Below are 27,842 nucleotides of genomic sequence, written 5' to 3'. Positions count from 1 at the left end.
ATTAGCAAATCTCCCAAGAATGACAGTCTCGTATAAAGATGGGTAGAAAATATGGAAACCATGAGCACTTTACTAAATTTAACAAAAAAAAAAAAAAAAAGTTTTTACTCCCTAGGCTGAGTTAAAGGTAAACCAGGCTATCTATAAATGTCATGTCTATAAAATGTATTGCCCTTTCAAATTCCCCTCCCCGCTTGGGTGTTGACTCCCCCTGTGTTTCTTGGGCACTCCAAACCCTCCTATTCCCTTTCCCTGCTGGGAAGATTTAAATATTATGAACACATATTGGCTGGCACCCACTCAGGTTAAAGTTTAACGGTGAAGGTGCTATGTAATCAAGATGGATTGAAAGCCCCTGGAGTACAGTTGCATAATACTTGCTTCAGAACATACCTACATTATTTATATGTCCATTCATTCACCTAAGCAAACAAAATATTCTCACAGCTGTTCCCACCCACTAATAGAACGGTTTCTATTACCTTCCTTTAATTTTCTCCCCCGTAGTCCTGACTCCCTTCCCAGGAAGCTCAGTAGTACGGGTGGCTTCTCTCCCAAAAGACTGCTGTTGCCCAAGTCAGTGCCATGGCCCCACCATAATTCCAAATTAAAAGTTTCTCACACCCTGGACCCCTTGCTCTATGTAACCAATCAGGCACACCCCCAAAGCCAGACCTGTGTTCCCAATACTGATTATGGGAAAGGAAGACGCATAAGAGGATGAGAACAAAAACCTGGAGAGACCCAAGGAATGAGACAGACAAACCCCCATGGAGCAGGCTACACAGGAGGTCGTACACAAGAACAGGGGAGAGGAACAGGAGCAGGAAAGACAGTGGAGGGTTTTAATCCAGTTGTTCTGTTTTAAGAATTACAGGTACTAAAATGGATATGTGTATGGCCTCAAATGACAGTAAAAAACAAGACTGAGCACCCAGAGCTTTTTCGTATTTTACTAGAGAATTACTTCAGAGATGTATTATTAGTTAACATGTAATTTATAAACTGGTAATTCATACCCTACATGTACAAAATCATTTTACAAAAATGCTTTAAAAACTAGTAGATAATGTGTTCTCCTGGGCTCTTCCTGGAAGGTGCATCTGGGGGGTGGGATCCACTGTGGAGCATTGGTGTCAGCCAGCACAGATGTTGCTGACAGTTCATCTGACACTATGTCCTCCTGCCACTTCTTCAATTTCAAGTTCACCACCTCTTGATTCTTCACCTTTTCTCTGTGGCCTTCTTCTCCCCTAGGATCTACCACTTCACAGGTGACCAAGCAGAATAAATGAATAACAGAAACACATCTCCGTACCTTTCTATATTGGATGAGAACAATTCTAGATCTCCGAGACATCAGAAATCTTATTTCCTATGGCCTTGTATCTCATAATACAACACTTTAAGCTTAAATAAATCTTCAACCAAAGTTCTCAGGTAGCCTCCACTATACTCTGAGAGATTTTTGTACTTAATCCTTCAAGTATCTGTATTATAATTTTTAACCTTCATGATCAAACAACTAAGAAAACTGTCTTGCTACAGTGGTTTTACACTCCACATCATTAGGAGCTCTGTGAAGAAAATACAAAAAGGAAAAAATTCAGCCCAATATTTAGCTGCAACATATTCTTATTATGTGCTACTAAGAAAAGTCTCTAGGCCAAAATCATTACAATCAAATAATCAGTTCTTTCAAATGTCACCAAAAGATGCAGGGTCATGCACCAGCCCAGAAATCCACTGTGATGTTGATATATAAAGGATTGTATTCCACAGAGAGCAACTTATAAGAACAACTCGTCAACCCATCTGTTCTCCAAACTCGTGACACCTGGTGTAGGAGCTTCATCCTAAAGAACAAATGTGAATGATTAAAAAAAGAATTTAACATATGTCTCCATTGCTTTTTGCCTTACCCCAAAATATGGCAAAAGTATTCTTACAAATTACTGCACTTGTTGGGTTTCCTACTGCAAAACAACTTTGTCTTTCCCGTTCAAAATAGGAGACAGCAATAATAGCTATGTATTCACTTGTCAGACCCCACATAGGACACTGAGAATCAAAGAGTTGCTGCCCTCAGTGAGCCCCAGTCTACAGGACAAAAGGATTTACAAAGACCACTAATACAACAGGATGTAGGTCACCCACTCCTAAAAGGTGTTTGGATGAGCTTCAGAGGATCACTGAACCCTCCAACATTGTTGGGAAAGTTTTGTGTCTGTAGGTGGAGAAGGTACAGAGCTTTCCTATGTCTCCAAAAAAAGGAAGGATATGAGTACAGGAGGATGAATGAATGAGCTCCTAACCTCAAATGGAAATCTGGGAAGGGGTGTAGAGACTGCAAATTTCAGTCAGGCTTAAAAGAGGTGAGATTCACTAAGAAGGTAAGGAAAAGACACTCCAGGCAGAGTGACCACCCTGGGTAAGGTGCACAGAAGCTCAAAAGAGCTAAGGAATGTGGGAGGAGTGGGCAGTGAATGGAATAATAGGTCTCTAGGAGTTTAGCAGTGAAAAGCAACAATAGGGACAGGGATTGAAACTAAGGGGGAAGAAACACAGTGTGATTTCATTTACATAAAGTTGAAGAAGATGCAAAAGTGAACAACCATTTGTTCCTGAACATGAGAGAAAACAAAAACAAACAAAACAACAACAACAAAAAGAAAAGAAAAGAAAAGAAAAGAAAAGAAAAAAGCCAAAATAATTATCAGGAACACAAATATTCAAAGAAGTGTCACCTGGGGCAGGGGTGGGTATGAAGAGGGACGACATGGTTTTAAGGAGGCCACACAGGTCATGGGCATACAAGTATCAAGAATGTGCACACTTTTCAAATAATTTATAGGTATTATTTTGTAACTATTCAATTAATTTTGTAACTATTCAATAATTAATTTTTATAATGAAAAAATTCACATCAATGGATAAAGACTGTAAAGACAGGAAAGTCAAAATAGCTCACTAGGTGACATTTGTTAGAATGACAGATTTTAAAAATGGGCAAGAAGCCCTTTAATACTATTCCAGAATCTAGGAGAAAAAAATCTCAACAAAGAAATAAAAATTCCTCAATCAGAGCCACAAAAGGAATTGTCTTATTTGCCAGGATTCTTTGGTGAAAGGGCTAATTCCTAGGGCAGGAAAGAACAAAAATGAGGTTAGAATCTTTCACCTCCCCAGAATCCAGGGCAAAAAACTCTCAAAGACTACGGTGATTCTGTCAAGCTTCTCCAAGCTGTCAGGAGCCAGCTTGGAGAAGATCACACTGGACAAAGATGAGACAACTTGAGTATCAAAAAGAACAATAATCACATCCTGAAAGATGCCAGAGAACCATCTCATTATTCTGAAAAATGATAAATCAATGCTTGGTTCTTTCCCTTTACTCTGCCTTCCCTATAAAACTGTACTCCAGCATACTCAAACAGATGAAGAAGGCAAGTCCTTCTCTAAAAAAAATTTAATAATTGAAGGAATAACAGAATTAAAGTGTTACAACCCCTGATTAAGTCACACATTTAGGAAACAAGCATCAGTGGTGCTGAAGCTCACTAGATGACAAACAGATGAGCAAAAACAACTCTTTTTATTTTGAGAATGTACAATTAGGGGACCAGGTTGACGATACCTGTACCCACAGATCAATCCTCCCATCATAAAAAAGGAGGTAACACCATGGATAAAGTGTTCTTCCCCCAAACTAATATTCAGAATAAATTCAAGTTTCCTAAAACCTAGAAAAATTCCCCACTTATAAGAAAATATACAGAGGTCACAGGAACATATTAAATTATATCACCAGAATGCAACTGGCAAAACCCACAATGTAGAAAATTCTACCAGAAAAAAATGACCTTGTATGATAAACAAATAAATTATAAATTGTAAGGTATTAAGAGAAGGAGGAGGAGGAGGAGAGGGAGGAGAAGAGGGGGAGAGAGAACCTCTGGATAAAAGAAAAAAAAAACATCAAAATGCAATGTGGACCTTGTTTAGATATTGAACTGAACAAATCAATTGTTTTTTAAGTATTTATCAGAGAAATCTGAGAACAGATTGGCATTTGATGATACTAAGGAAGTACTGTTCATTTTATTTTAGGTATGATAATGGTCTTATAGTTCTTCAAAAAACAACTCTTTTTATTTTGAGAATGTACAATGAAGTACTTACACCTAAGAGGCTATAACACCTGTAAATTTGTTTCTAAAGAACCCCAAAGGAGGAGGAAACAGAGGGGGACGAGCTGAGGCCATGAATTGACAACTGTCAAAGTTTGAGGATACCATGAACTCTTCTCCTCACTTTTGTTTTTGTCTGAAATTTTGATTAATAAAAGGCCTTTAACAAAATTAACTGGCTTATCTGATCCAATTCAGCACAGTCCTACTGACAGGGACTGGGCCAGCAGGTCGCCAGGCACGTGAATCTAGGGCTTACCGTTCCACATTCACCTCGTTGCCCTGGTCTCTAGTGTGGAAGATCATCGTGTATTTACCCACTTCAGGCTTTGGCCGTAGTATTTTCATTTTATGGAGTTCAACCCTAGAAAAATAACAGAGGAAATTTAAAAAAAAATCTATCCCATTTATCAACCATAGAGCACTTAAAAAAAAAAAGTCACCTGTGAAAATTCACATGAACAGCTTGATTGGGCATCAGAAAAAAAAAAAAGGCACAACACTTAAAATATATCAGAGTTTCTTATAATAGTGGACCCTCATGCAATAAGCCCATGAAATAATGACACGGAACATTTACTACTGGGCACACAGGAAATATGTCAATTTACACTTAATCATTAAAAAAACAACAAACAAACAAAAACTATTTATTAAATAAATAGGAACCTGAAGAATAGAATCAAGTCTATTAGGATCCCTAATTAGTGTTACCTTGTTTTAACCAAGAAAGGAATGACTGTTAAAGCCACAAACCTAGGTTCAAATCTAGACCCTTTTATGTATAACCCCAGTCAGTTCACTGTTCCAGGTCTCAGTTTCATCATCTGTAAAATGATAGCCTCTCTATGGAGTTGATTTGAAAGACTCACATAATGTAATTCATATGGAACATGAGCTGCAAACTATAATGTTCATGTAAGAGCAAGAAAAGGTGGTGCTAAATAATTAGTAAATAATTCTCAACCCGAAGCACCAGGCACAGTGGCATATGTCTATAGACCCTGGGGCTGCAGGGTCATGAGCTCAGGAGTTTGAAATCAGCCTGGGCAATACAGTGAGACCTTGTGTCAGAACAAACAAAAACTCAACCAAGTTTTATGTTCGAGTCATTTTGGTTTATGCACAGCATTAGTTGAGAATCATACTGAAAGCCATGATATTTTTTTCTTATTGAATGAAACCAAAACTTTGGGCTCCCCTCTACCTTGAAGCTGAGGAACAGCAGGAAAAGAGGCAGTGAGGGTATATAACCAGCTGGGCAGTGAAATGGATTTGGGGGAAAAATGGGTACTGGTTACCTCTAGCCCTTGCTTCTCTTGCCCTGAAATCTAGCAGGCACCCCCGTCCAGGTCATAGGCCATGATCACACACTTGCCCATGGGTAAGGCCACAGAGCCATCAGTCAGGGAGTCTACCACCCCCCTGCCAAAAACATACCAGAGGCCTTCAGCCTAGACATGGGAACAAGGCCAGCATGCAGACTCCAGCTTTTTCATATCAAAGCAATGGAAAATTTCTGATAGTCACACACCTATTAATTCAGAACCTCAGCTTAGAAATTTCCTTTCCAAGAGGCAACAGCAGGAGGGAAGGGGTCTCCTGTCAGCCAGCAAGGTCCCATGATTCTAAGTCTAACATACTGGCTGCAGGCTCTTTAATAATTACTGATTTCTAGGAGGCAGGGAAACTTCTAACCATCAGGCCACAAAATCCAAGGTGAGAGAGGAGACTAGACACCCTGAGCATATTCCCTATGAGCCCCCTAGAGCAGAAAGTGGTCTGAGGGAATCTGAGGGTAATTCCAACAGCCTGGAATCAATCCTGCAAGCCAGTCCATCAGCAGTCCCTGCAGCGTGCAGGAGAGGAAAGACATTCCTGCCTACTACAGAGAGCAGGGTTCCTCAGAGGCTACTGATACTCTCTGCTCTGCACACTGAGAACTGTGCCAGGCTCCCCTGAGGTCTGAGAAAAAGCACAAGGCTTATAACAGGCCCTTCTCTACACTGCAGGCTGAAAATGTGGTACCCCTCATTCACTGTTGCAACCATTGATGAGGACTCAAAGCCCTCCACCAATATTTCTACAGCCCAAACAGGAATAAACCATCTTCCTTCACTTTCAAGACGCCCCTGACAAAGAGCTTGGGTTATCCTGCCCTTCCTCCGTGCTCTGTCAACCCTTAAGTGCAAATCTGCAGCCTCTTGCCCTTCTGGACCAGCATCTGTAGGAACTGAACATAAATGCAGACTTCCAGAGCCACCACTGATAGCAGAGCCCCTTGAAGGGGACCTTTCTCTGTTGTTCACCTGAGTCTGAGGTCATCGTCTTCGCCTCCCCATCCCCAGTAGTTGTTAGAGAATCCATTCACCTTGAAAAACTGCTGTCTGCTTAGGGCAGTAACACCCCCAAAATATCCACTGTAACGTAACCTGGAGTAAAAGAGAAGAGAAAAGGTAAGAACATTAGTACAAAGCCCTTTGATTTCCCACAGATGCTTCAGAGGTCTTTGATTTCAGGGTAGGCCTTCTAGGAACACTCAGGTCCCACCCACTCCTGCTTGATGTCCACCGCCCAGCCTCCTGGCCTCCTATCATGCCTTCATTCCTCTGTCTAGACATGTGCTCACCTCTGCTCACCAAGCAAAGTGCCACCCACCAGTTATTCATACCTTTGTGTACAGAGCTCTGTAGAGATACCTAAATGTGCACCATAACATCAGATCTAGACAACAGATTTCATCTCATGCAATAACCCAGCAAACAATAATGGCTGCTAAGGGAACTCAGTTAAGAAGGATTCTGATGTTACATCCAGGCTCAGCATGAATGAGTGTCAGGATTTAATATATGTCACTTTTACTCTTTCAGGGGACAGGTGGAGAACAAAAGACAGTGCATACACACACACTGTATGTACATATTCTGCAAATCTCCAACTCAGAGTCTGCTTCCTAGAGAACCCAACATACCCCATTACCATCCCTGAAGTTTCTGGCTTGAGCAACTAGGTAGAAGATAACTGCCTTTTATGAAAATAGAGTACACAGAAAAACAATTTGGTTTTGAGAGAAAAAGAGAAAACTATGTATTAGAAAATCGGAATTTGAGATAGCCCTGGAGCTTCTGCCAGGCAAGGATACAGGGTAAAAGCTCACAAGAGAGCAGGTAGCTACAGTTTTGTTTTAGAAATAAGCTACCAGCAGGTAGTGCTTGAGACAGAGGATCACCCAAGACAAAGCAGTGTTGAGAAGAGCTTGAAGGGTGGAACTGTGGGCTGTGAACTCTGAAGAACCATTGGGAATACTGACAAGTAAAAGACAAAGAGAGAAAACCCAGGAAGGAGACCAGAAGACAATAGTCAATGAGCACCTTCCAGTCATGTAGGACTCATGTCTTATCAGTGGACAAATTAGCAAAACTGAGAATAAAGATAACCATTAAGTATAACACTGTAACAAGTCAGAGAGGCAAATGAAGGCAGCTCAGTAACTTGGCCATCCCTGAATAAAAAGATAAAACATGGAGGATTTCTAACTTTAATTCACTTCAGCTCAAAAGTTCCAGGATCAATTAAATATCAATGTTTTTCCAGATAAGAAGAAAAGCCAAAAGGGGGAAAAAAAGTCAATAAATATGTAGTCACTTGCCATCTAAAGATTTGTATCAGAAAGCTAGTTTGCAGCTCACTTGTTTGTTTCTATGTTCTGCATACAGACTGGTACCCTACTTGGCTCATGGTAAAAACAGACTTAGCTATATACCTCCAACCTAAAATTCTGGGAAATGGCATTTTTGCAACCTAAAATAAACAAAAGGAAATAAAGGGCTAAGAAGGTGGCTATTATTGACACCTACTAGCATTGACTATAGCCATGGTTATCAGACTCTGTCTGGCTGAGAAGGGGTTCTTAACTACTTGTAGCCGGCAGCTTCATTAAGACCCTGTTAGTAGAACCACCACCAGGCATACATAACCTGCCAGGCACCAAGAAGCAATCTCCAAGAGAGAACCGGCATTGATGCTTTGGAAGGAATCTGTCACAACCACCGTCCACCATGTGCAAGGTGGTTGGTTAAGCATGGTGATACATTAGCCCTCCAAGAGTTTATAATCCAGCAAGAGAGGTGAGCATGACAAGGGTTTTGAGAAAGAGTTACTACTACATTGGAAAAGTGGGGCCTGGAAGGGTTCAGACAGAAAAAAATGGGAGATGTCCTGGTGGCCAGAACTCCATGAGAAAAGCACAGGAGGGAGAAGCACAGTTGCCTGAGGATCACCTGAGACAAGCTTAGGTGGAGTGGGGAACAGCAGAAGAAGACAGGGGAGAAAAGGTAAGGACCTCTTGGTTTTGCAGTTTCCTGTTAAAGTGGTAACTGTCTCCATGTTTATTGATCTTTGCTTTGTTTTTTCTTCTTATATGGAAAAGTATAAATATTTAATTGAGGCTAGAACAGGCTTATGTATTTTTAAAGGGCTATAAAGGCCCAAGGGTGAGGAAAATGTAGTCATAAAATAACAGTAGAGTCCTTATAGATAGCAGGCAGGTGTCAAAGGAATACTTGGCAGTAAAATTTGCCTCAGGCTAGTCCAGGGTTTCTTTCTAGCTTGATCAGATTCTGAGACACTTGGGGCAAGTTACCTTAACTTCTTCCCTTTGCATGGGTGCAAGGGAAGCCATTTCTATATGCTCACCAGGCTACTAGAACAGTAAAGTATGTAATTTAAGCTCTGTGGTTCAGTGACACACACTAGCCAACAGGGGGCAGACACTTGGCTGCCTGCAGCCAGACTTGCCAGGCATCAGTGGGCTATTCCCCAGGATAGCAAAGGTTAGGTAGAGGGGAAGGAGTGACCTCCTACACTGCTTCCCATACCTCTCCCTAACCACAGAAATGAAGTACTTCACATCTTCACACGATACAATAAGAAAAAAATCTAAATGACAAACTAGAACCAGAGAAGAAACTAAATCAGAATAGAAGATTAAGATAAGAAACACAGGACTGAGGATATAGCTCAGGGTAGAGAATTTGCCTAGCATATGAGAGGCCCAGCACCACACCCACAGGAAATACACCAGAACTCTGACCTGCAAATAAAATTATTTTTATTTTCTAAAAGAGGGCTAAGATTTGGCTCAGGGCTTCCTGCATCCAGACCAAAATGGGGAACACATTCAATTACCTGATTTACATTAAGAAAACCTGTCAGTTACAGGGAAACAAAGGTTTTCTGATATCCAGTTATTAAAAAAAAAAAAAAAAGTCTGGCCAGGTACAATAGCAAATTAAACAACAAGAGTCACACACTGGACTGTGTATGTAGCATCTGATGGAATCCATGATAAGTCAACCTCAATTCCCAGCAGGATTGCTCAAGAACTCAGCTTCTTTAATGTTCAGCTTAATACAAAAACACAATTTAGAATCCCAACCCAAGGCTCCTCTGTTAGGGTTTGGATATGAGGTGTCCCCAAAAAGCTCCTGTTAATGCAAGAATATTCAAAGGTGAAATGATTAAATTGTGAGAGCTATAACCTAGTTTGAATGGACTGTCTGGGTGGTAACTCTAGGCAGGTGGGACATGGCTAGAGGAGGTGGGTCTCTAGAGCCAAGTCCTGGAAGGGTGCAGATTCCCTGTGGCTCCTTCTCTCCTCTCTGGCTCTCTGCTTCCTGACCCTATTCCCCTGATCCTCCATGAGCACAGCAGCTTTCTCCACTGGGCCCTTCCCATATGATGGGCTGCCTCGCCTTGGAACCAGAGCAATGGAGTCAATTGTCTATGAACTGAAACCATAAGCCTCAAATACATTTTTTTCTCCTTTAAGTTGTCCTTTGCAGGTGTTTTAGTCACAGTGATAAAAAGACTAATCAAAAAACTATCCTTAAACAATCCTGTGATTCTTCAGGAAAAAACTGGGTGATGGAAAGTTTAAGGTTATCATCTCTGGCAATTGTCTGGGGTAAGATCTTCAGTATTTAAGCAGCAATATCACATTCATTCTACATAATAAGTGAACAGATGGTGACATGATTCTGGGGTGAGGGGGAGGCCCAGCTATGACATAATGCTTTTCTTCAAAGCAAAACAAAACTTCTATATACTAAGATTCAGAAATAAAGATCAAGTTCCTCAAAAGAGAAAAATCTTGTGATTCTCTCCCTGCACTCTGGCCCTGCTGCCTCTACCCACACATGGCACATTGCACCTCTTCCCTAGTATCTTCCCTCCTGCTTTGCTCCAACCAAAACATTGAAGACCAGTTGAACTGAGCAGCCTCCTGTCATTCCTCAGCTGTAACTATGTTTCAACAGCTCCCCTCCCTGCTTCCACAGGAAATCCAAATTTCTTATCAGACTAAGCAAGGCCTACATCTCTTGCCTCTCCTCCTAGTCATTCATTCTAGAATACTAGCAAACTACTGGCATTTCCTCCAATGCTGGACCATGCTCTCTGGCATGTCTGGAACCCTGCTGGAAGCTCCTATTGATTCTACCAGATTCATGGGCCACAGTCCTGGGAAAAGCTTAAGACCCTTCCTTGGGTTCTTAAAAACACTGTGCTCTCGCTCTAGGTGTTGTTTCTATCCCAGGGATTAGCTAACACGGGGATTGGGCAAGGTCAGCTATGGTCACTGTTACTAACGATTGCTCTTAAGTGGTCCAAAGTAAGAGAGCTAGGCTGGAAAAATAACATGGAAGCCAAGACCAAGCGAGGCATCAGGAGGTCCCATTTCCACTTCACACTCACTCCCATCAGGGCTGAAGCAGTGTGCATACAATTAAGTAAGCACAGAGTTTCATTTGTAGAGAAATTTTCTTGGTTACTGTTGCCCCTTGGTTGGGCTTGAATAGGAACTGGTATAAAATAAGGTTGAAAAGCAGCCCCACCCCTTCTGGGGAGGGATGAAGAGATGTAGCACATCGCTACATCTTCCCATAGTGGCTTTGAGAGAAAGGAACTTGTTCTGGGTGTCCTGGGCTCCGCCTCAGTGGATATGCCTTTTCCTACTTTTCCTCAGAAGTCTAGAAAGTAGCAGCAGCTTGGAAAGAGATGTCCTGTCTCACAAAGAGACCTCAGAGCTGGCCTAAGGGTCACCATCCTGCTGCCTCCTAAAGGGAGAAGTCAGGGATTAATGGATAAACTGACAGAGAACATAAACTCATGGGGAACAGCTTATAAAGTCCCACTGGGGTGAGCTGCCACCACTTGCAGCACTTATAATATATTCTCTCCTGCACTTTCCCTTTTGTCTCTATGATCCTCTGTCAAGGTTGTTATTGGATTTTTTTCCTTATTCTGATTCCCATTTTGTAGTTTAGGGGAAAATGGACCATTTTTTCCTATTTCTTGTCTTTTGATGCTGTGTTCCACACAACCTTAACTACCACAGGGCAAGACTCAACCTCAGCAATCCACAGGCAGAGCCACCTACCTGTACCCAGTGCTGTTCCTGCCCACCACCAGATGCTTGGGCTGATCCTCACACATGTAAAGGTTATAGTCATTCTCAGGCACCAGGTCCACATCATGAAAGATAAAGCAGTCCCAGTTTTCTTCCTTGAGAGCTTCTAAATAGCCCACATTCAAGAGTTTGGCTCGATTAAACTTTTTAGTTCCAGCCTATAAATAAGGGATATTAAAACATAAAAATCTCCTGGAATAAGGTTTCCTATTGTTCCCCTCTCCCGCTCCAATTCAGGAGTTGGTATTTTTCTTGTTGACACACAAAACTGTACTTGTGACATTAAGATCTGACAGAATAAATGTGATGACAATAAAGGACTACTGGGTTTTTTTTTCTTTTTTTTTCTTTGTGTTTCACACATACTCGTATTCTGTAGCTTAAAAACACTCTGGAAAGTTGTCCGTGGTGGCACAGAGCTTCAGTCTAGCAGTGAAGAGTTCTGGAGATGGGCTGCCTGCACAATAGTGAATATTCCTAACACCACTGAACAGGCTCCTTAAAATGGATGAGAGGGCAAGAATAAATAAAAGTGAAAAGAAATGGCTGACATGGTGAATCTTATATGTTTTGTCACAAGGAAAATTCTTTAATATAGTTTCAAAATATAAATAATTCAAATAATCAATAATGTATTGTACATCTAAAATTTATTAAAGGAACAGTCTTGTGTTAAGTGTTCTTATTACAATAAAATACTTTTAAAAACTCAAAATTCTCAAAAATATTTTTATTTATTCCATTTAAAACTACAAAACCTCAGACAAACTAGTCACGCTAATTAAAGGATAAAGGATATAAAAACATAAAAAGCTCCTAGTCACTGCTTCACTGTTAACTCTTGGCTGATCCCAATCTTACCCACTATGAAGAATCAACACTAAGCTTCCAAGAGATTTAGCTAATACCTTGCCAGAAAGGATCAAGAAGTCAGGACCTATAAACAGAAAAGGTTACTGCAAATATTTCTAATCTATTTAAAAGTTTATTGGAATTACTATAAGAAAATCCTGTTTCATTATTAATGACAGAGGCTAATCTTCATGGTGAGTGGCCTTACAGAAAGAGAGTCAAGATTTGTCACTGAGTAAAAAGTTTGACCTTTGGTAAGATCACCAAAGCTATGGTATGAAATATTACCAGTTAATGCTGTTTAATATAGTTTACCGGTATTAACTATTAAACTATATGTTTCAGTTATTATATGTTTCAGTTATTAACTTTTTTGTAGTATTAATTTTTCACAGCCAACTGGATCAAATATGTTCTAATTTGATTAATAGTTTATCACAATATAAGTGAAAGCCATTCTCGGAAGTTCCCAGAGCATTTTCCTGAAAACAATTATACAAATCAAACGTGTTTTCATTCATAAAAATAATGTTACATCTCTAGGCTGCCATCCTGAGTAAGAACTCAGAATTAAATAAATTAGTTTTGGCCAACAATGTTAAGAATAAAAATAATTTTAAAAGAAAACAATTGTAAAAGTTTGGTTAAAGTCCTTAAATATGTACATGGATGTACTAAAGAAGCACACTAATTTTCTGGAGCTACAGTTGTATCACAAAGAATACAGTGCACAGCTAATCCTCTGAGCTATCAAAAGTTCTACCTCAAACAAATATCACCAGCTAAAACCAATATTAATTAAGTTGCTAATGATTTTGCACGCATTCTTAGATTTTGTAAGGGTTTGAAGGAGCATCATTTGGATAGCCCAGGATTGATTCTAAAAAGCATAAACATGGATGTTTAAACTGATATTTTATTTTATGAAATTTTAATATCAAACAGGCATCTTAAATCAATCACTCCACTGATCTCAGAGGTAAACTCTTTAAAGTAGCCCACAGTTACATGTTTTTCCTGCTAAATGATGCTTCTTGAAGCCAAATAAGTCAAGAATTTTGAAATTAAACATATGTGTCTGACAAAATAAATAGTGGCAAAGTAAAAAAACAAAAATGTGAAGAGTCACAGAACTGAGGGCTATTTACATGTGGCACTCCATCAAAGTTCTCTGTCTAGATCTCCACTGAATAGCTACACTTAATAATGGAAAGTCGAGCATCTCATCATGTAGTATATAACAAATGCAGAAGGAAACATCATGAAGGACCAGTGAGCCTCAGGGAAATTTTAGGGTAGGTGTTGGCTAAATAGGAAGAGCTCACAAGAACAGGCTTCATCCGGAGGTTCATTTTAGGGCAGTAAAATATCCCAGAATGTGGTCTCCAATTCTTGGGATAAGAATTTCCTCTATTGCTTTCAAGAAGATGTGAAGAGAACTCTCCTTTGATAATAGTTTGATGACAGTTTACCCAAGACAGTCAATGGGATCAAATGGCCAAAGCCCTTAGAGGGGGGAGAAGCCCATGGGCAGGGCCTGGGGCAGACACATACCACCCCACTCACCTGGTGGATGATGTAGATGCCATACTCCAGCTGCTGCCTCTGCAGGAAGGGATGAAGGTGTTCCAACAGGTACATCAGGTGCTTCTCTCGGTTCCGGTGGGGAATGAGGATGGCGACCCGCTGAAGAGCTTTACACTCCTCAGGGCGATACCGGCCTCTGTGCACCTTGGGGTTTTTAGCCTGTACTTCTTCTAAAGTGAGATCTGGTTTGAAAATAAGCTTGCTCTGGCCTCCTACAATAAACACAGGACACAGATCGTAACAGAAGCTACCTCACAAAGTGCCGAAAGGCTTACATGAGATAACACAGGAGAAGAGCTCAGGCTGCTGCTGCCTGGCGCCCAGTGAGCACTAATACATTTTCAAAGTCTCATTCAGTCAAGAACTATAACCACAGAAATACGGGACAAGGAGAACTGGCAACAAATGCTCATCAATTCTGCTCTACGATCCACTGGAAGTAGGAAATGGAGACTGTGCTGGTGACCCAAGTGATGAGCAAAGGGCTGAGCTACAGTAAGTGACTCTTCAAATATGCTCTATCTTCTCCTTTTCAAAATTCCAGAAGGAAGGTGAAATCTCTTGAAAATCAAGAGCATTACACAAAATCAAGCTCCTGGACAAAGCCTCACGTCCACTTCTTGCCTAAACCCCCTGAAGGCAGAGCACTGGAAAGAAGTAGAAAGCAGCCCCTCCTCCAGGCCCAGTGGTGACTGGTATATGCCACACTGCAACAATCCTCCCTCTGTGCCACCAGAGCAGACGTTTCCAATCAAGCATAGCATTTATTCAGTGGGTCTAGAAACGACTTGACCAGATGAAACCTAAGGCCATCCATGATAACCAATTCTGTGCCAGTTTTCAAATATCAGGCTGAAGCAGCCGACTCTCCTCATTTGACCTGAATTAACAAGATCTACATACAGACTGGTAAGAGAGAAGGCAGAGTTCTACTTAGGGAACTGTGGTAAGGTCCACTTGCAGAGCCACCTTTAAAACAACAACAAAAACAATCCACATATACTGGTCAGACTGTAAAACCTCAAGAAATTTGAAAGTTGTACTATCTCTCTCTGGCCCTTCCTATGTCTCAGTCACCATGCCTTGCTGCTCTGACTATTCCCGATGTTGGTCATGATGGTTAGGCCAGGCTCCACTATCTAACAGTGCCTTAGGGTTCTACCCAACAGCACTCAGATAAGTAATAGCCTCAAGACAACCAAAAGAATTTCTGACCCACAAGAACCTTCCTGAAGAGTCTGTATATGAGACAAAGAGTCAACAGTTGTCACACCCTAAAAGTAAATAATAAGCAGCAGAGTTACAGGAGACACACTATAGGAACTGCCCACAGCTACTGAGCTGCCCAGGGTTGAAGGGGTGGCCACTGAAATGGCTTCCCATGTGGCCTGTTAATAAACGCCATCAGTACCTCACCATGCCTCTGTTCTTGCACCTTAAAAGAGCTTATTGTGACTGGCTTGATGTCACTGGTCCCTTGATGTCACTTGCTCACCTTCTCACGGTGTAACTTTCATGTGCCCTAACCTTTCAGTATCCACTTTCACTTAGTCCCTCTAGGTTTCCCTACCAGTTCCCCAGAGCATCTTCTTCAGTTCTCTCCTTTCCTAGGTTGCAAAAGGACCATTTTAAGACATTGCTATTTATGTCACCCTCTTAATCCAGTACTTGTTCCATTTGTGTCAATGCTCATCTCTTCTTTATGTAAGACTTTACTGCTTAAATACATTGAATAGATTCATATTTTAGTAATTCATTTTCATATCTCAGTATGTGTAATTTGTAAATGGAACATACATCAAGAATAACACTTTGGGGGCTGGGGCCTCGGCTCAGTGATAGAGCACTTGCCTCGAATGTATGAGGCCCTGGGTTCGATCCTCAGCACCACATAAAGATAAATGAATAGGGGGCTGGGGTTGTGGCTCAGTGGCAGAGCACTTGCCTAGCATGTGCAAGGCCCTGGGTTCAATCTTCAGCACCACATAAAAATTTAAAAAAAATAAAAGTATTATGCCAAACTACAACTAAAAAATAAATATTGGGGCTGGGGATATGCCTCAAGTGGTAGCGGGCTCACCTGGCATGCATGTGGCCCGGGTTCAATCCTCAGCACCACATACAAACAAAAAGATGTTGTGTCCACCAAAAACCAAAAAAAAATAAAAATAAAAAAATTCTCTCTCTCTCTAAAAATAAATAAATATATATATATTTAAATATATATATATAAGTAAATAAATAAGGGCTAGGGATATAGCTCAGTTGGTTGTTTGTTTGCCTAGCATGCACAAGGCCCTGGTTCAATCCCCAGCACCATCACCAAAAATAAATTAATTAATTAATAAAATAAAGGCACTGTGTCCATCTACAACTAAAAAATATATATTAAAAAAAATAACAACACGTTGATTTTTCCATGACTAAAAAGAAGTAACAAATCAATCTGAATACAAGACTGTGATTCAATTGAAATGAAGATGGAGGGACTGAATACCTGTCTCCCCTCTTAAGTTCATGTGTTGAAGACTTAATCCCCAATGTGATGGTATTTGGAGGTGAAGCCTCTAAGAGGCAACTAGGTTAAGATGAGGTCTTGAGAATGGGGCCTCCTTTTTGGAATTAATACTGTTCTGAAAAGAACAGGAAATCTGGATCTCAATCTGTGTGTAGTGTGTGTGTGTGCATCCACTTGTGTGTGTGTGTGTGCATGCATTTGCAGACCAAGGAAAGGCTGTGCAAGAACATAATCAGAAGACCACCCTCACCAAGAATCAACTGCGCTAGACCCTAATACTGAACTTCCAAAAAGCCTCCAGAACTGTGAAAATTAAATTCATCGGATTTTGTTACAGCAACCCAAGCACACAGACTAAGACAGAGGGTCTGCCACTTTTTTTTTTTTTTTAAAAATACCAGGGATTGAACCCAGGGTCACTTTACCACTGAGCCATTTCCTCAGCCCTATCTATTTATTTATTTATTTTTCCATATTTTTTTTATAGTTGTAGATGGATAGGATACCTTTATTTTATTTATTTATCTGTTTTTTATATGGTGCTGAGGATCAAACCCAGGGCCTTACAGGTGCTAGGCAAACACTCTAACCACTGAGCTACAACCCCAGCTCTCAGCCCTTTTTTAAAGTATATTTTATTTAGAGAGAGGTTCTCACTAAATTGCTTAGGGCCTCGACAAGTTTCGGAGGCTGGCTTTGAACTCATGATCCTCTGCCTCAGCCCCCCAAGCTGCTGGGATTACAGGTGCCCACGGGTCCTCTGCAGCCTCATGTGCAGCTAAGAACAATGAGCCCCTAAGAGCCCTAGGCCATCCCACAGAGAGTTCTTTAAACATATGTAGAGAGTCAGAACCACACCACAGGCCAGGGAGGGAACTGGACTGCAGAAATGTAAAGGATCACTGGGACTACATCCTGCTGGCTCACCACAGAACAATAAGCACAAGCACAATGGGGCACACAGGGACATAAGAGTAACTCTGGCTAGGACAGTCCCAGAAGTCTTTGTGGAACAAGAGAAATCTAAACTGGATTTCTGATGGCTAAATAGGAATCTACCAGGCAGACAAGGATGGAGGAAAGGCATTCTCAAAAAAGAACACAATACAAGTAAAGGTTCAGAGGAAGTGTCTGGAGAACTCGAAGCACTTTGAAGGTCTGTAGGATGAAGATATGTGAGAAATATCACTGAGTGAGGTTTTTTCCTCTCAAATTTATTGTGTTCACTAAAACCAATTTACTATGCATTTAAGTTGAAAGTCAAGACATCAAAGGGAAATCAAAACACACATTGCATTTAAGAATAAACACTAAAGATAACATTGAAAAACTTATTTCCTGCTCCTAGGCTCCATAACTTTTGGGTCAAAGAGATGTGACACCATAGAGGCGCGAGTGTGCCTGAATTTCTTACTTACCCGTCTGTGAGAAGAACATGCCCAGGCTAGCCCACTGGTCTCAGGAGATGGATGAAAGACCCATGGAGCCACGCCACCGCCCAAATCAACGAACTGTATTATTATATGCAACAGAGAGACTTTTGTGGTCGGAAAAGAAAATCGGGTATGCTCACATAATGGAATACCACACATCAGCGAGAATGAACAAACTATAACCACAAACACCCATGTAAAAAGATCTTACAAAAATTATGTTAAGCAACAGAAGTCAAGCACAAAAGAGTACACATAACGTAGCACCTCCAATTCGTAAAGTTCAAAAACAGGAAAAATATCAAGAATAGTGTTAGAATCTTGAAGCAAGTTTAGTGACTAAAAGAAGCATGGAAACTTTTGGGAATTCTAAGAAGATTCCATTTCTTCAACTGGGAGTGGTAGTGTATGCCTATAATCCCAACTACTCAAGAAGCTGAGGCAGGAGAATTATAAGTTTGAGGCCAGCCTGGACAATTAAGCAAGGTCCTGTCACAAAATAAGATTTGTAAAAAGGGCTGGGGGGTAGGTCAGTGGCAGAGTACCCCTGGGTTCATTCACCAGTGATAGGGGACAGAGAGGTGCAACTGATGGGAACATGAGGTTAAGGGAATAATTCTATAAAATGGGCCCACTGTGCTGACCTCCACATCCTTTCTTTTTCAAGAAACCTGCAGCCCTGCCGGGCTTAAGTAGACAGGATATGTCACATTCCTCAGCAAACTACCTGGTATCTGCAGGAGAAATGCAGGCCTGAAATAATGTTGATAAGAGGTATCCAAGTTACCCAGGAGGGGGAGATTTTTATGACCCTTTTCTTAGAAAAATTTATGGTTAAGAATCCAATTAGAACTAATCAGTATGGGTCAAGGTGACCTAGAGTTGTCATGGCAGTGGGAACTTAAAAGTCTGATATTGGGGCTGGGGATGTGGCTCAAGCGGTAGCGCGCTCGCCTAGCATGCGTGCGGCCCGGGTTCGATCCTCAGCAGCACCACATACCAACAAAGATGTTGTGTCCGCCAAGAACTAAGAATAAATAAATGTTAAAATTCTCTCTCTCTCTCTGTCCCCCTCTCTCTCACTCTCTCTTTAAAAAAAAAAAAAAAAAAAAAAAAAAAAAAAAAAAAAAAAAAGTCTGATATTATCCTGCTGACAGTCAAAAATCAAGAGGCAGACCTGGGCAGGAAGCTTCTCTGGAATCCCCAATAAAACTAGAGTGCAGGGGAGGCCCACTGTCCCTCTCCTCTCTGAAAAGTGTCTCTTTTCCCTTTTCCTATCCCTTCAATAAACTCATGCCTATTACTCTGAGTGACATGTCTGAAATCTTTCTGATTTGATTGCAAGGATTGGGGTTTGGAGGGTGGGGGGTGGTCTTCACGCTGCCTCAACTTCCTGGAAGGCTCAAACCTGTAACATTAGTATCAAGAAATTAAAAAGATTCAGTTTATTAACTTACATGCAGGTTACAGAGGTATCTTCATTTTGTGAAACTTAACCAAGTACACATCTGTTTTTATACTTTTCTATATATCCTTTGGAGCTAAAATTAAAATTTTACAAAGTACTTGTAAAAACGAAAAAAAAGGAAACACTTACTGAGGTCTGGAGATATATAAGGACAGTTGTCAAGTTCTGCTTTTTTCATGGAGGCTTCATTAGTCAGAGTTTCTTCCTTCCCCAAAGCTATGGCCTTAAAGTTAGCCATGAAATCCTTTGCTTTGGGAATCTCTTGAATAGCACCCACAAAGTAGTTACTGGTGGCCCATCCAACCACCGTCAGGCATAAGGTAAAAAGCAACAGTAACCGTAACTTGTAGGAAAGGTGGAAATGCAGGTTGAAGACCATGTCTTCAATTTTATGAGTGATATGTATCTTTCTGCTTTGATCCGGATGAGGAAGCTTCAAGTGAAATTTTTCCAATCTGATGGCAAACTAAGGACAACAAAAGATGCAATGGCTGCTTCTGCCCATTAGTTCTGCTCCAGTGATCTCTAAAAGGCAATCACAAAAGACATGTTGCTTTGAATGGAAATCCTATCCTGAAATGATTCACTTCAGCACAAACTAAACCCATCCCCAATGGACCTTGACTACAGTATCAGATTTTAGAGATAGAAGGCTTCAAACATCTAGACATTACTGGATTATTGCCCAGGCTGTCACCCAAGAAGAGAAGCCACATCCAGATGTTACACAGAACAAAATGGTAAAAGACAGAAGGGGGAATGGCATCCTTTCTGAGCTGGGGACAGCCTAAATTACAGCCCAAGTGGCTCTCTTCCTTAGTTGCTCCTTCCTGGCACAGCCTTTAGGGTTCACAAAATGTAAAAACTTGTATGGAAACATATTTGGACCCTGTTAGATCTCCCAAAGTCTCGTGTGTTGAAGGCTTGATCCCCAATGTTCAGAGGTGTGACCTCTGGGAATTTCTCTAAACATTATGTTATAAATGGACCTCTAATCTCTTTGGTAGATGAAATGGATCAATGGATTCATATTCGATGACATTATTGGGTGATGGTAGAAACCTTGGGAGGTGGGGTCAGGTTGGAGGAGATGGGTCACTGGGGGCATGCCCTGAAACGCTATATCTTGTACCCAGCCCCCTTCCCCTCTCAATAACGCACCCCTTGCCATAGCTACCCCCTGCTTCCCAGCGGCCATGAGGTGAGCAGCTTTCTTCAGGCCTGGCTGATAGTCTGCAGCCTCTGAAATTGTGAGCCAAAATGAATATTTCTTCTGTTAAGTTGATTTTCTCAGGTGTTTTGTCACAGAAACAGAAAGCTAACACAAACTCAATAAGAAAATAAAGAAAAATACCAATGTTCTTTTGCCTTGTGAGCTAGAAAAGCATGGCCCTCAACAATAGAAAATGAATGTTATATTCTCAATGAGACACTGGAATAGGGCCCACCCCCCAGTGTAGAGTTGGATCTAAGGCAAGAAACCTAAGGGAGTCCCAACACAGGAGGTCAATAAGAAAAACAGGTAGAAATGTGGCATTTTAGATCAGGGGTTTGGATTTAGACAGAAACTATAGCTCTACCACATATCAGCCACATAATCTTGGGTCAGTCACTTAACCAAGCCTTAGTTTCCTTACCTGTAAAATGGGGATCAAAATAAAGAAATCTATCTAGAAAAACTATTTGTATTATATATTCCCATGGTTTGGATGTGGTTTGCTCCCCAGGGTTCATGTGTTAGAAACATAATCCCCAGGGTGACAATCTCGAGAGACAATGGGACCTTTAAGAAGTAGAACCAGACAAGAGTTGGTGAGATCACTGGGGGCACTGCCCTTGGAAGGGATTAGGTAGTTCTCATGGGACCCATTTCTCTAAACACAAGGTTATAAATGGACCTTGAAAGAGCATGTTTACCCAGGAAGTAATTAAAAAGTATGGCCTGTGTTTAGGCCCTATGAAGGCATCACAAGAAGTAAATGGTGAAGGCAATAACAGCTAATGAGAAGAGCCACTGATTTGTGCATTTACTTGCACCATCATACACTGTGGTTAAATCACTTGTATAAATTCTCAATTCAACCTTGAGACATAAGTTTGTCTTATTTTAGAGATGAGAAAACAAAGGTTTGGAGAGAATAACTTCCGAAGACCACATAAACTAATTAAGGGATAAAGCTCAGGTGCTCAGTTCCAAAGGCCATGCTTCTGCCACATCCTGAGTTCACACGGACACTTTCTCTATTCTCCCCTGATGTCGAGGTGGGCCCAATACATACAATATGCAAATTCCTGCAGTGGTTCCCCCTACCTCTCCACATCCTCCTGTCCCTTTCCTTGGACCTGTCTGTTCAGATGCCTTCCTAGAGGTTTCTCTTCCCTGCAGATGACAGTAAGTCATTAGGTTCCTGGGACAAATCAGACAACTTCTTATGCACTTAATTACAGGAAGCTAAATACAGTGTTTTGTTTTGTTTTTTTAATAAAAACCTCTTGAATGATTTGGCCCCAGGAACATTGCTTTTCTAAGAGCTATTTATGGAGACACAGTCCCCTGAAAGAATCATTGAGTTGAAGGAATTTATGATCATACTGTTACTGTTTTATTCAGCTTTTTCACTGCTGTGATAAAAGAACCCAAGCAGACAACTGTAGAGGAGGAAAGGTCTATTTAGGGGCTCACAGTTTTGGAGGTCCCCATCCATAGACAACAGACTCCATTCCTCGGGGCTCAAGATGAGGCAGGATCATTATGGCAGAAGAGTGTGGCAGAGGGAACCAGCTCACATGATGATTAGAAAGCAGATAGAGAGGTCTCCACTTAACAGATACAAAATATATATCCCATAGCCACGCCCCCAATGAACCATTTTTTCTCTAGCCATACCCCACCTGCATCCAGTTACCACTCAGTTCATCCCATCAGGGATTAATTCACTGGGTTAAGGCTATAACCCAATCATTTCTCCTCCAAACCTTGCACTGTCTCACACAGGAGCTTTTGGGGGACACCACATCCAAACCATAACAGTTACTATCATGTTAAAAGCAAGAAGGACCATAAAGAACACATATCCAGCTCCCTCATTTTGTAAAGGGGGAGGCATGGCTTAGAGATTGAAAAACCTATCCTAGGCAAAGAGTGTATCAGAAATGTCTACACCTTTTACCCAATTTTGCTATGAACTAAAAAACTGTTTAAAAAAAAACTTTTAAGCCTACCCTAAAAGTAAAGAGCTATGAATAATCATAAACTAATATTGCTAATTAAATTTGTTCAAAAACAAGAAACTTATTCTAAAAGCAAGGAGTCATTATGAGCAATTGCTGATCCTACTTCTTGAGACTACATCTGACCCCAGTTAAGAATAATCAGCTACCTCTTTTTATAAGTCTAAGTGTCCTTCACGAAACTAAATGTACGAAAAGCCAGCATGAAGGAAGTTCAAGAGTGAGATTGCCTTGGTTCCTGTGAGTAAACAGAGGTGCAAAGACACTGTCTTCCCAGAGAGATCTCCACCCTCCTCCCCTGCTTATGGGCTAAACGACTGGGAGTTACCACTCCCAGTGGTAACCAGTGGTAACATACTGGGGGTTACCACTCAGTATGTTTCCCTACCCATAAAATGAACGCTCACTACAAGCCCCAGAGCTATTTTCTATAAACGTGGCTGTATAACCAATGGGATCCTGCAATTTGTACATGTGGGAAAAATAAGAATTCATACCCCATTTGAATCAAATGTATGATATATGATATGTCAAGATCACTGTAATGTTTTGAGCAACTAATTAAAAAAAAAAAAAAAAAACTGTCCCGAATGTCAGGGGGAATCATGACTGCAGAGAAAAAAATTCAGGCAACGTAAGTTATTTTAGGGCAACACTCACCACCCTTTTCCTCTCTAGAAGTCTGCCCTAGAGTTAGTTGGAAATCATCCTACTTTTGCATTTTTTTTGTCTTTCCTTCCCTTAATTCAGGCAGTCTTTTCTGAGTGCCTGCTGTCTTTAAGCACAGGGTAGGAACCAAGGGAACAGAAAGGGAAGCAGAGCATAGTTTTTTGTGGTAATAGTTTACTTCAATCTTTTCCAAATCAATCCATTTGTTTTCTAACTATGCCAGCCCCACTCCCACTTGAAAGCACGGGGAATACATGAAACAAGACTGGAAAAATATTGAGAAGTACTGAAGGTACCATAGGAGACAGGAAGGACACCAAGCATCAACTCCACAAATATTTACTAAGCACTCATGCATCAATGCAAAAGGGTGTGGTCTTCATTCAGCAACTGAGAGCACCGAAACCAGCATTCCAATGTCTATGTCAATCTCATCAGTCTGCAGATACAGGGTGTCTGAGTGGGCATGATGGCCCAGGCACACGGTACTATTCTCCTGAGACTCCCTGGGGCACAAGTGCTACTCAGTTTACCCTCGCAGAATTCCTGGGAGCTGATTATTTGCACACTCATTGTCCTACCTTCCTTAGGCCTCTGGTGTTCACTGTCCCAATTATAGCTCCTTAGAAGGCTTCTGAGTGATCACTGCCTGATCCTTATGCACCCCTTGGGCGGTGGACAGGATGGATATGGTGACAGCTATTTACATGTACAAGTCCACTATACTCAAAAGACTGAGCTCCAAAGGGTCCTAACTAGAAGCATTTAAGCAATAAAATAATGGTGACACTGTATTGTAGCCCAAGAATAAAATGACCATTCGTGAGTCAGTACTAATATAAATTATCACAAAATAAATGAACAGGAAAGAAAGGGCAGCTGTCCCTTACAGGAAACTTTCAGTTAATAAGGAAGTGGGAAATGGAAAAAAAAAATCATGATTAGGCAAACTGCAGACAAGACTCACCAATGTGTACTAAGGTTAAAGGAAGAAATTTTGAGGATCAGCAGAATTTGCTTATTCATAAAGTATCTCTCTTGGCTATTAACTACAAAGGGAAAGGCAGTAACTTTGTAGTGGAGAAACCCAACAATGTCACCTTAAGGAAGTGACTGAGGTTAAAATCCTGTGAATTGGTAATATGTCACACCAAGCAGAGAACATCACTTCTGTAGTATTTATGCCAAAACACATGGCTTCATAACAAGCATAACATCAAACAAATATTCCACAAAATAACTAACTGGCATTCTTCAAAAAAGGAAAAATTATGAAAGACAAGGAAAAAAATCAGGAATTATTTCAGATTGGAGGAGATGAAGGAGAATTAAAAACTAAATGTGATGTGGGATACTCAAGGGACTATGGAAAAAAACCAAAACAAAAAGAAAAGACACTTGTAGCAAAACTGTTGAACTTAAAATAAAGTCTATTGTTTAGTTAACGGTAGTGATAAATGTACCATGGTTATGTAAGAGGTTAATAATAGAGAATAATAGAGGAAGCTAAGTGAACACTGTGTCATTTTCCCAACCTTTAAGTAGGTCTAAATGTGTTAAAAATAAAAAGTTAAAGGAGAATAAAGTCTGAGACAGAGTATATCCCAAGTCAATATAAGGGAGTACATTAACTTAATTCTCCAAGAGAATCACTGTTTTTTATATTCCTAATGCCTCAAACCAACATGATACATAGCAGGTGCTCAATTTGGTAAATAATGAATGATTTTCTAGGAAATGTTAGTTGAAATATATTAAGGACACACCACAATTCCAGCCTAACTACTAAAAGAGATGATATAGTTAAAAAAAAAAGAGGGAGGCAGGATAAAGTTAAATAGAGAAAGAAAAATTAATGGATATAAAATTCCATCTTCAGAAAAAAAATTTAAATTAAAAAGTTTCACCCCAATACTAGCTCACTTTGGTTTACAAACACCAACCCTTTTCAAAGGGTAGTGGACCCCATCTCTGATAAATGGCACTCTCTGTCTTGCTCACCACCTTCTGACCCTCTGCCACTGTGTATTCAAATAGCTAGGTCTGGGACTCAGGAAAATGCAATTTTAACAAGCTCCTCAGGTGAATCCTCTAGTGAAATCCTCAGGTGAATCATCTACTGAAATCAGAAAAAGGACCTGGAAATAGAGCCTTCAGAAATATTAATTTTCCTATATGTGAGAAAACCAAGACAGGTGAAAATGAGATTGATAAAATTCATCGAAATAGCTTTTGATTCTGTCATTTGGGAAATAACCAGAGGGGTTGACCTTGCTAAAATAACCAGAAATGGAAAAGAATCTGAATATTAACATTGGGGATCTGATGTGATTAATTATAGCATATCCACATGATAGAATACATACTTTCATTAAAATGGCATTTGAAAGTACTTAAGTATAGGGGAAAGTGCTAAGTGGGGCGGGAAGAATATAAAAATGTATATAAAGTACAATCCCAATTCTGTAATCTATGTAGGTACATATCTTCTATATTAAAAAATGCCAGAAAGAATCACTAGTAAGTCATCTCTCAGTTATGAATTAGGGAAACTTGTTTCTTCTGTAACTTCTAATTTACCATGGTTTTTATGACAAAAACAAATTTTTTTCTGATAAAATGACTACATAGTTTTTCTTTAAAAATGTATTTAAAGATGACACATTAGAAGGATCATGACTGTTAGTTACAAAAGTTTGACAGCAATTCATTCATATAACCTTTAAGAAAACCTATTCTAAATGGGCCCAACAAGTCCCAATCTCAAAGAAAAACCTCAAAGGCTTTCAATACTAGAGAACCCTGTGGTCTTGGCTTGAAATGCTTATTCTTAGGCTCTAGAATTTTTTTATTTTATTATTACTTTTTTTTTCAAAAGTCTAAGTTGGGGCCAAGAAATCTATATTTTTAAAAGGAACTCAATTCATGTCTGAGACATGAAGGCAACTTTGAGAAACCATTGTTCATTAATGGCTTTTTTAAAAAGTCTAGAAAACAACAACTGACTTGTTTTGGATGTTCCCATTCTGAATAAGTATCTTCAAAGAAATAATCAGTTCTCAAATTATTTGCAGGCACCTCTGAATAAAGCACATAATATTAATAGCTCAGCTTAAAGTAGATACTAAATACTTATATAATCCCAGAGCTGGTTTGATTGCCCTCCCTACTCATTCCCCCTCAGGCTACAGAAGTGCAGTTCAAAATTTCTCTTTAAGAGATGTTTTCAATCAGAGCAAAGCTACAGACCCCTCTCAAAAATGCATATATCAGGGACACAGAGTTTCTGCAACTTTATGGAGTTTCCAGTGTCCACAAAGTCTAAACCTGCTCTACAAGCTCAAATTCAAAAACTCTACCCAAACAAGCACTATCTCCTTCCCCTTGGGAGACATTCCAGGACTTCTGGCCACGTTCCAGAATAGTCCTCCACGCCCTCTTTTGAATACCAATTTCTCAACATGAACCCTGAATCCTATTCATTCCAATCTAAGATTTCTTGACCTTCTGGTATCATCATGTTCTTTTCCTTAAAAAAAATAAAAGTACCTGATTAATGTTTAAAGGAGAAAAACCACGTCTTCTCAGCTCTCAAATTTCCACCTCCTTCCAGCTGCCATTCATCAAACAGCCAGATCTACCAGTGCACTCAAGCCTTGATGTCCTCATCCCTCACCCACTCTAGAACACTTTGCAACAGAGTGCACACCCACTCTCCTTAAGGCTACCAACCGAAAGGCCTTCCCTTGGTATACATCCCCCTGGGCCTTACCCCACCCCCAAGCCTAGAGTCAACCTAACTTATCTAAAGGAAAACAGAACAGCTAGAGGCACCAATCAACAGATGCCGAATAGAGCCCGATTGAGGGCAGAGGTCTCTGAAATCCTTTAAAATCCACATGACAAACCCTTCCTGAGAAAGATCAGAACTTCTGCGCGCCTCGCAGGCCCCCAGGCTGAGATCAGTTTCCCAGGGAAAACGGTGAGGAGGGGGTTCTCAGGTGAACACGCCCGCGGGGCAAGAGGTGCTGATAGGCGATGCTGGAATCGTGATGCGGAGCCGCTGGGGCAGCGCCCTGGGTCCTTCCCTACCGGGCAGCATCCCTTCTACCCTCCCGGGCCCGCAGCAAAGGCTATGCGCTGCGGAATGCCGTTACCTGAGCCTCAGCCTCGCGCCAGGCTTGGCCTCCGCAGGCCCCTGGTCCGGTCCGCTGCTGCGGTAGGCGCAGGACAGCTCCAGCGAAGCCAGGCCGCGCGCCCGCCCAGACCGAGACTGGGGACAGACCCAGTCCGCCACCCAGCAGTCGCTGCTCTACACCCTCCTCCCCGGGATGGCGCGCCCCAGAGTCAGCGGAGGCCGCGCGTACTCGCAAATGTAGCAGAAACAGCGAGCACAGCCCAGGGGAAAGGGGAGGTGGCAAGCACC

At 40.9% G+C, this 27,842-nt stretch overlaps 1 protein-coding gene across 1 annotated transcript; it reads right to left on the bottom strand.

Moving 5' to 3' along the window:
• Nucleotides 1-939: 939 nt before the first annotated feature.
• Nucleotides 940-27,842, bottom strand: B4galt4 (beta-1,4-galactosyltransferase 4). The gene is made up of 7 exons (XM_005327617.4): nucleotides 27,574-27,842; nucleotides 19,646-20,041; nucleotides 14,077-14,309; nucleotides 11,629-11,816; nucleotides 6,500-6,622; nucleotides 4,450-4,554; nucleotides 940-1,856 (listed from the first exon to the last, which is right to left on the bottom strand). The coding sequence occupies exons 2-7, from the start codon at nucleotides 19,893-19,895 to the stop codon at nucleotides 1,724-1,726; spliced, it is 1,032 nt and encodes a 343-aa protein (XP_005327674.2). The 5' UTR covers nucleotides 19,896-20,041; nucleotides 27,574-27,842; the 3' UTR covers nucleotides 940-1,723.

The sequence above is a fragment of the Ictidomys tridecemlineatus genome, chromosome 3 (assembly GCF_052094955.1).
Source record: "Ictidomys tridecemlineatus isolate mIctTri1 chromosome 3, mIctTri1.hap1, whole genome shotgun sequence".
Classification (NCBI taxonomy): domain Eukaryota; kingdom Metazoa; phylum Chordata; class Mammalia; order Rodentia; family Sciuridae; genus Ictidomys; species Ictidomys tridecemlineatus.
This window is presented reverse-complemented; position numbering and strand designations above follow the sequence as displayed.

What these genes read in the sequence shown, in the direction of transcription:
- B4galt4 (XM_005327617.4), bottom strand. Translation starts at nt 19,895, where the DNA reads ATGGTCTTCAACCTGCATTTCCACCTTTCCTACAAGTTACGGTTACTG. An exon ending in GACGATGACCTCAGACTCAG is followed by an intron (nt 4,555 to 6,499) that starts GTGAACAACAGA and finishes TTATTTTTCTAG; the next exon opens with GGTTGAACTCCATAAAATGA. An exon ending in AACGAGGTGAATGTGGAACG is followed by an intron (nt 1,857 to 4,449) that starts GTAAGCCCTAGA and finishes TTTGTTCTTTAG; the next exon opens with GATGAAGCTCCTACACCAGG.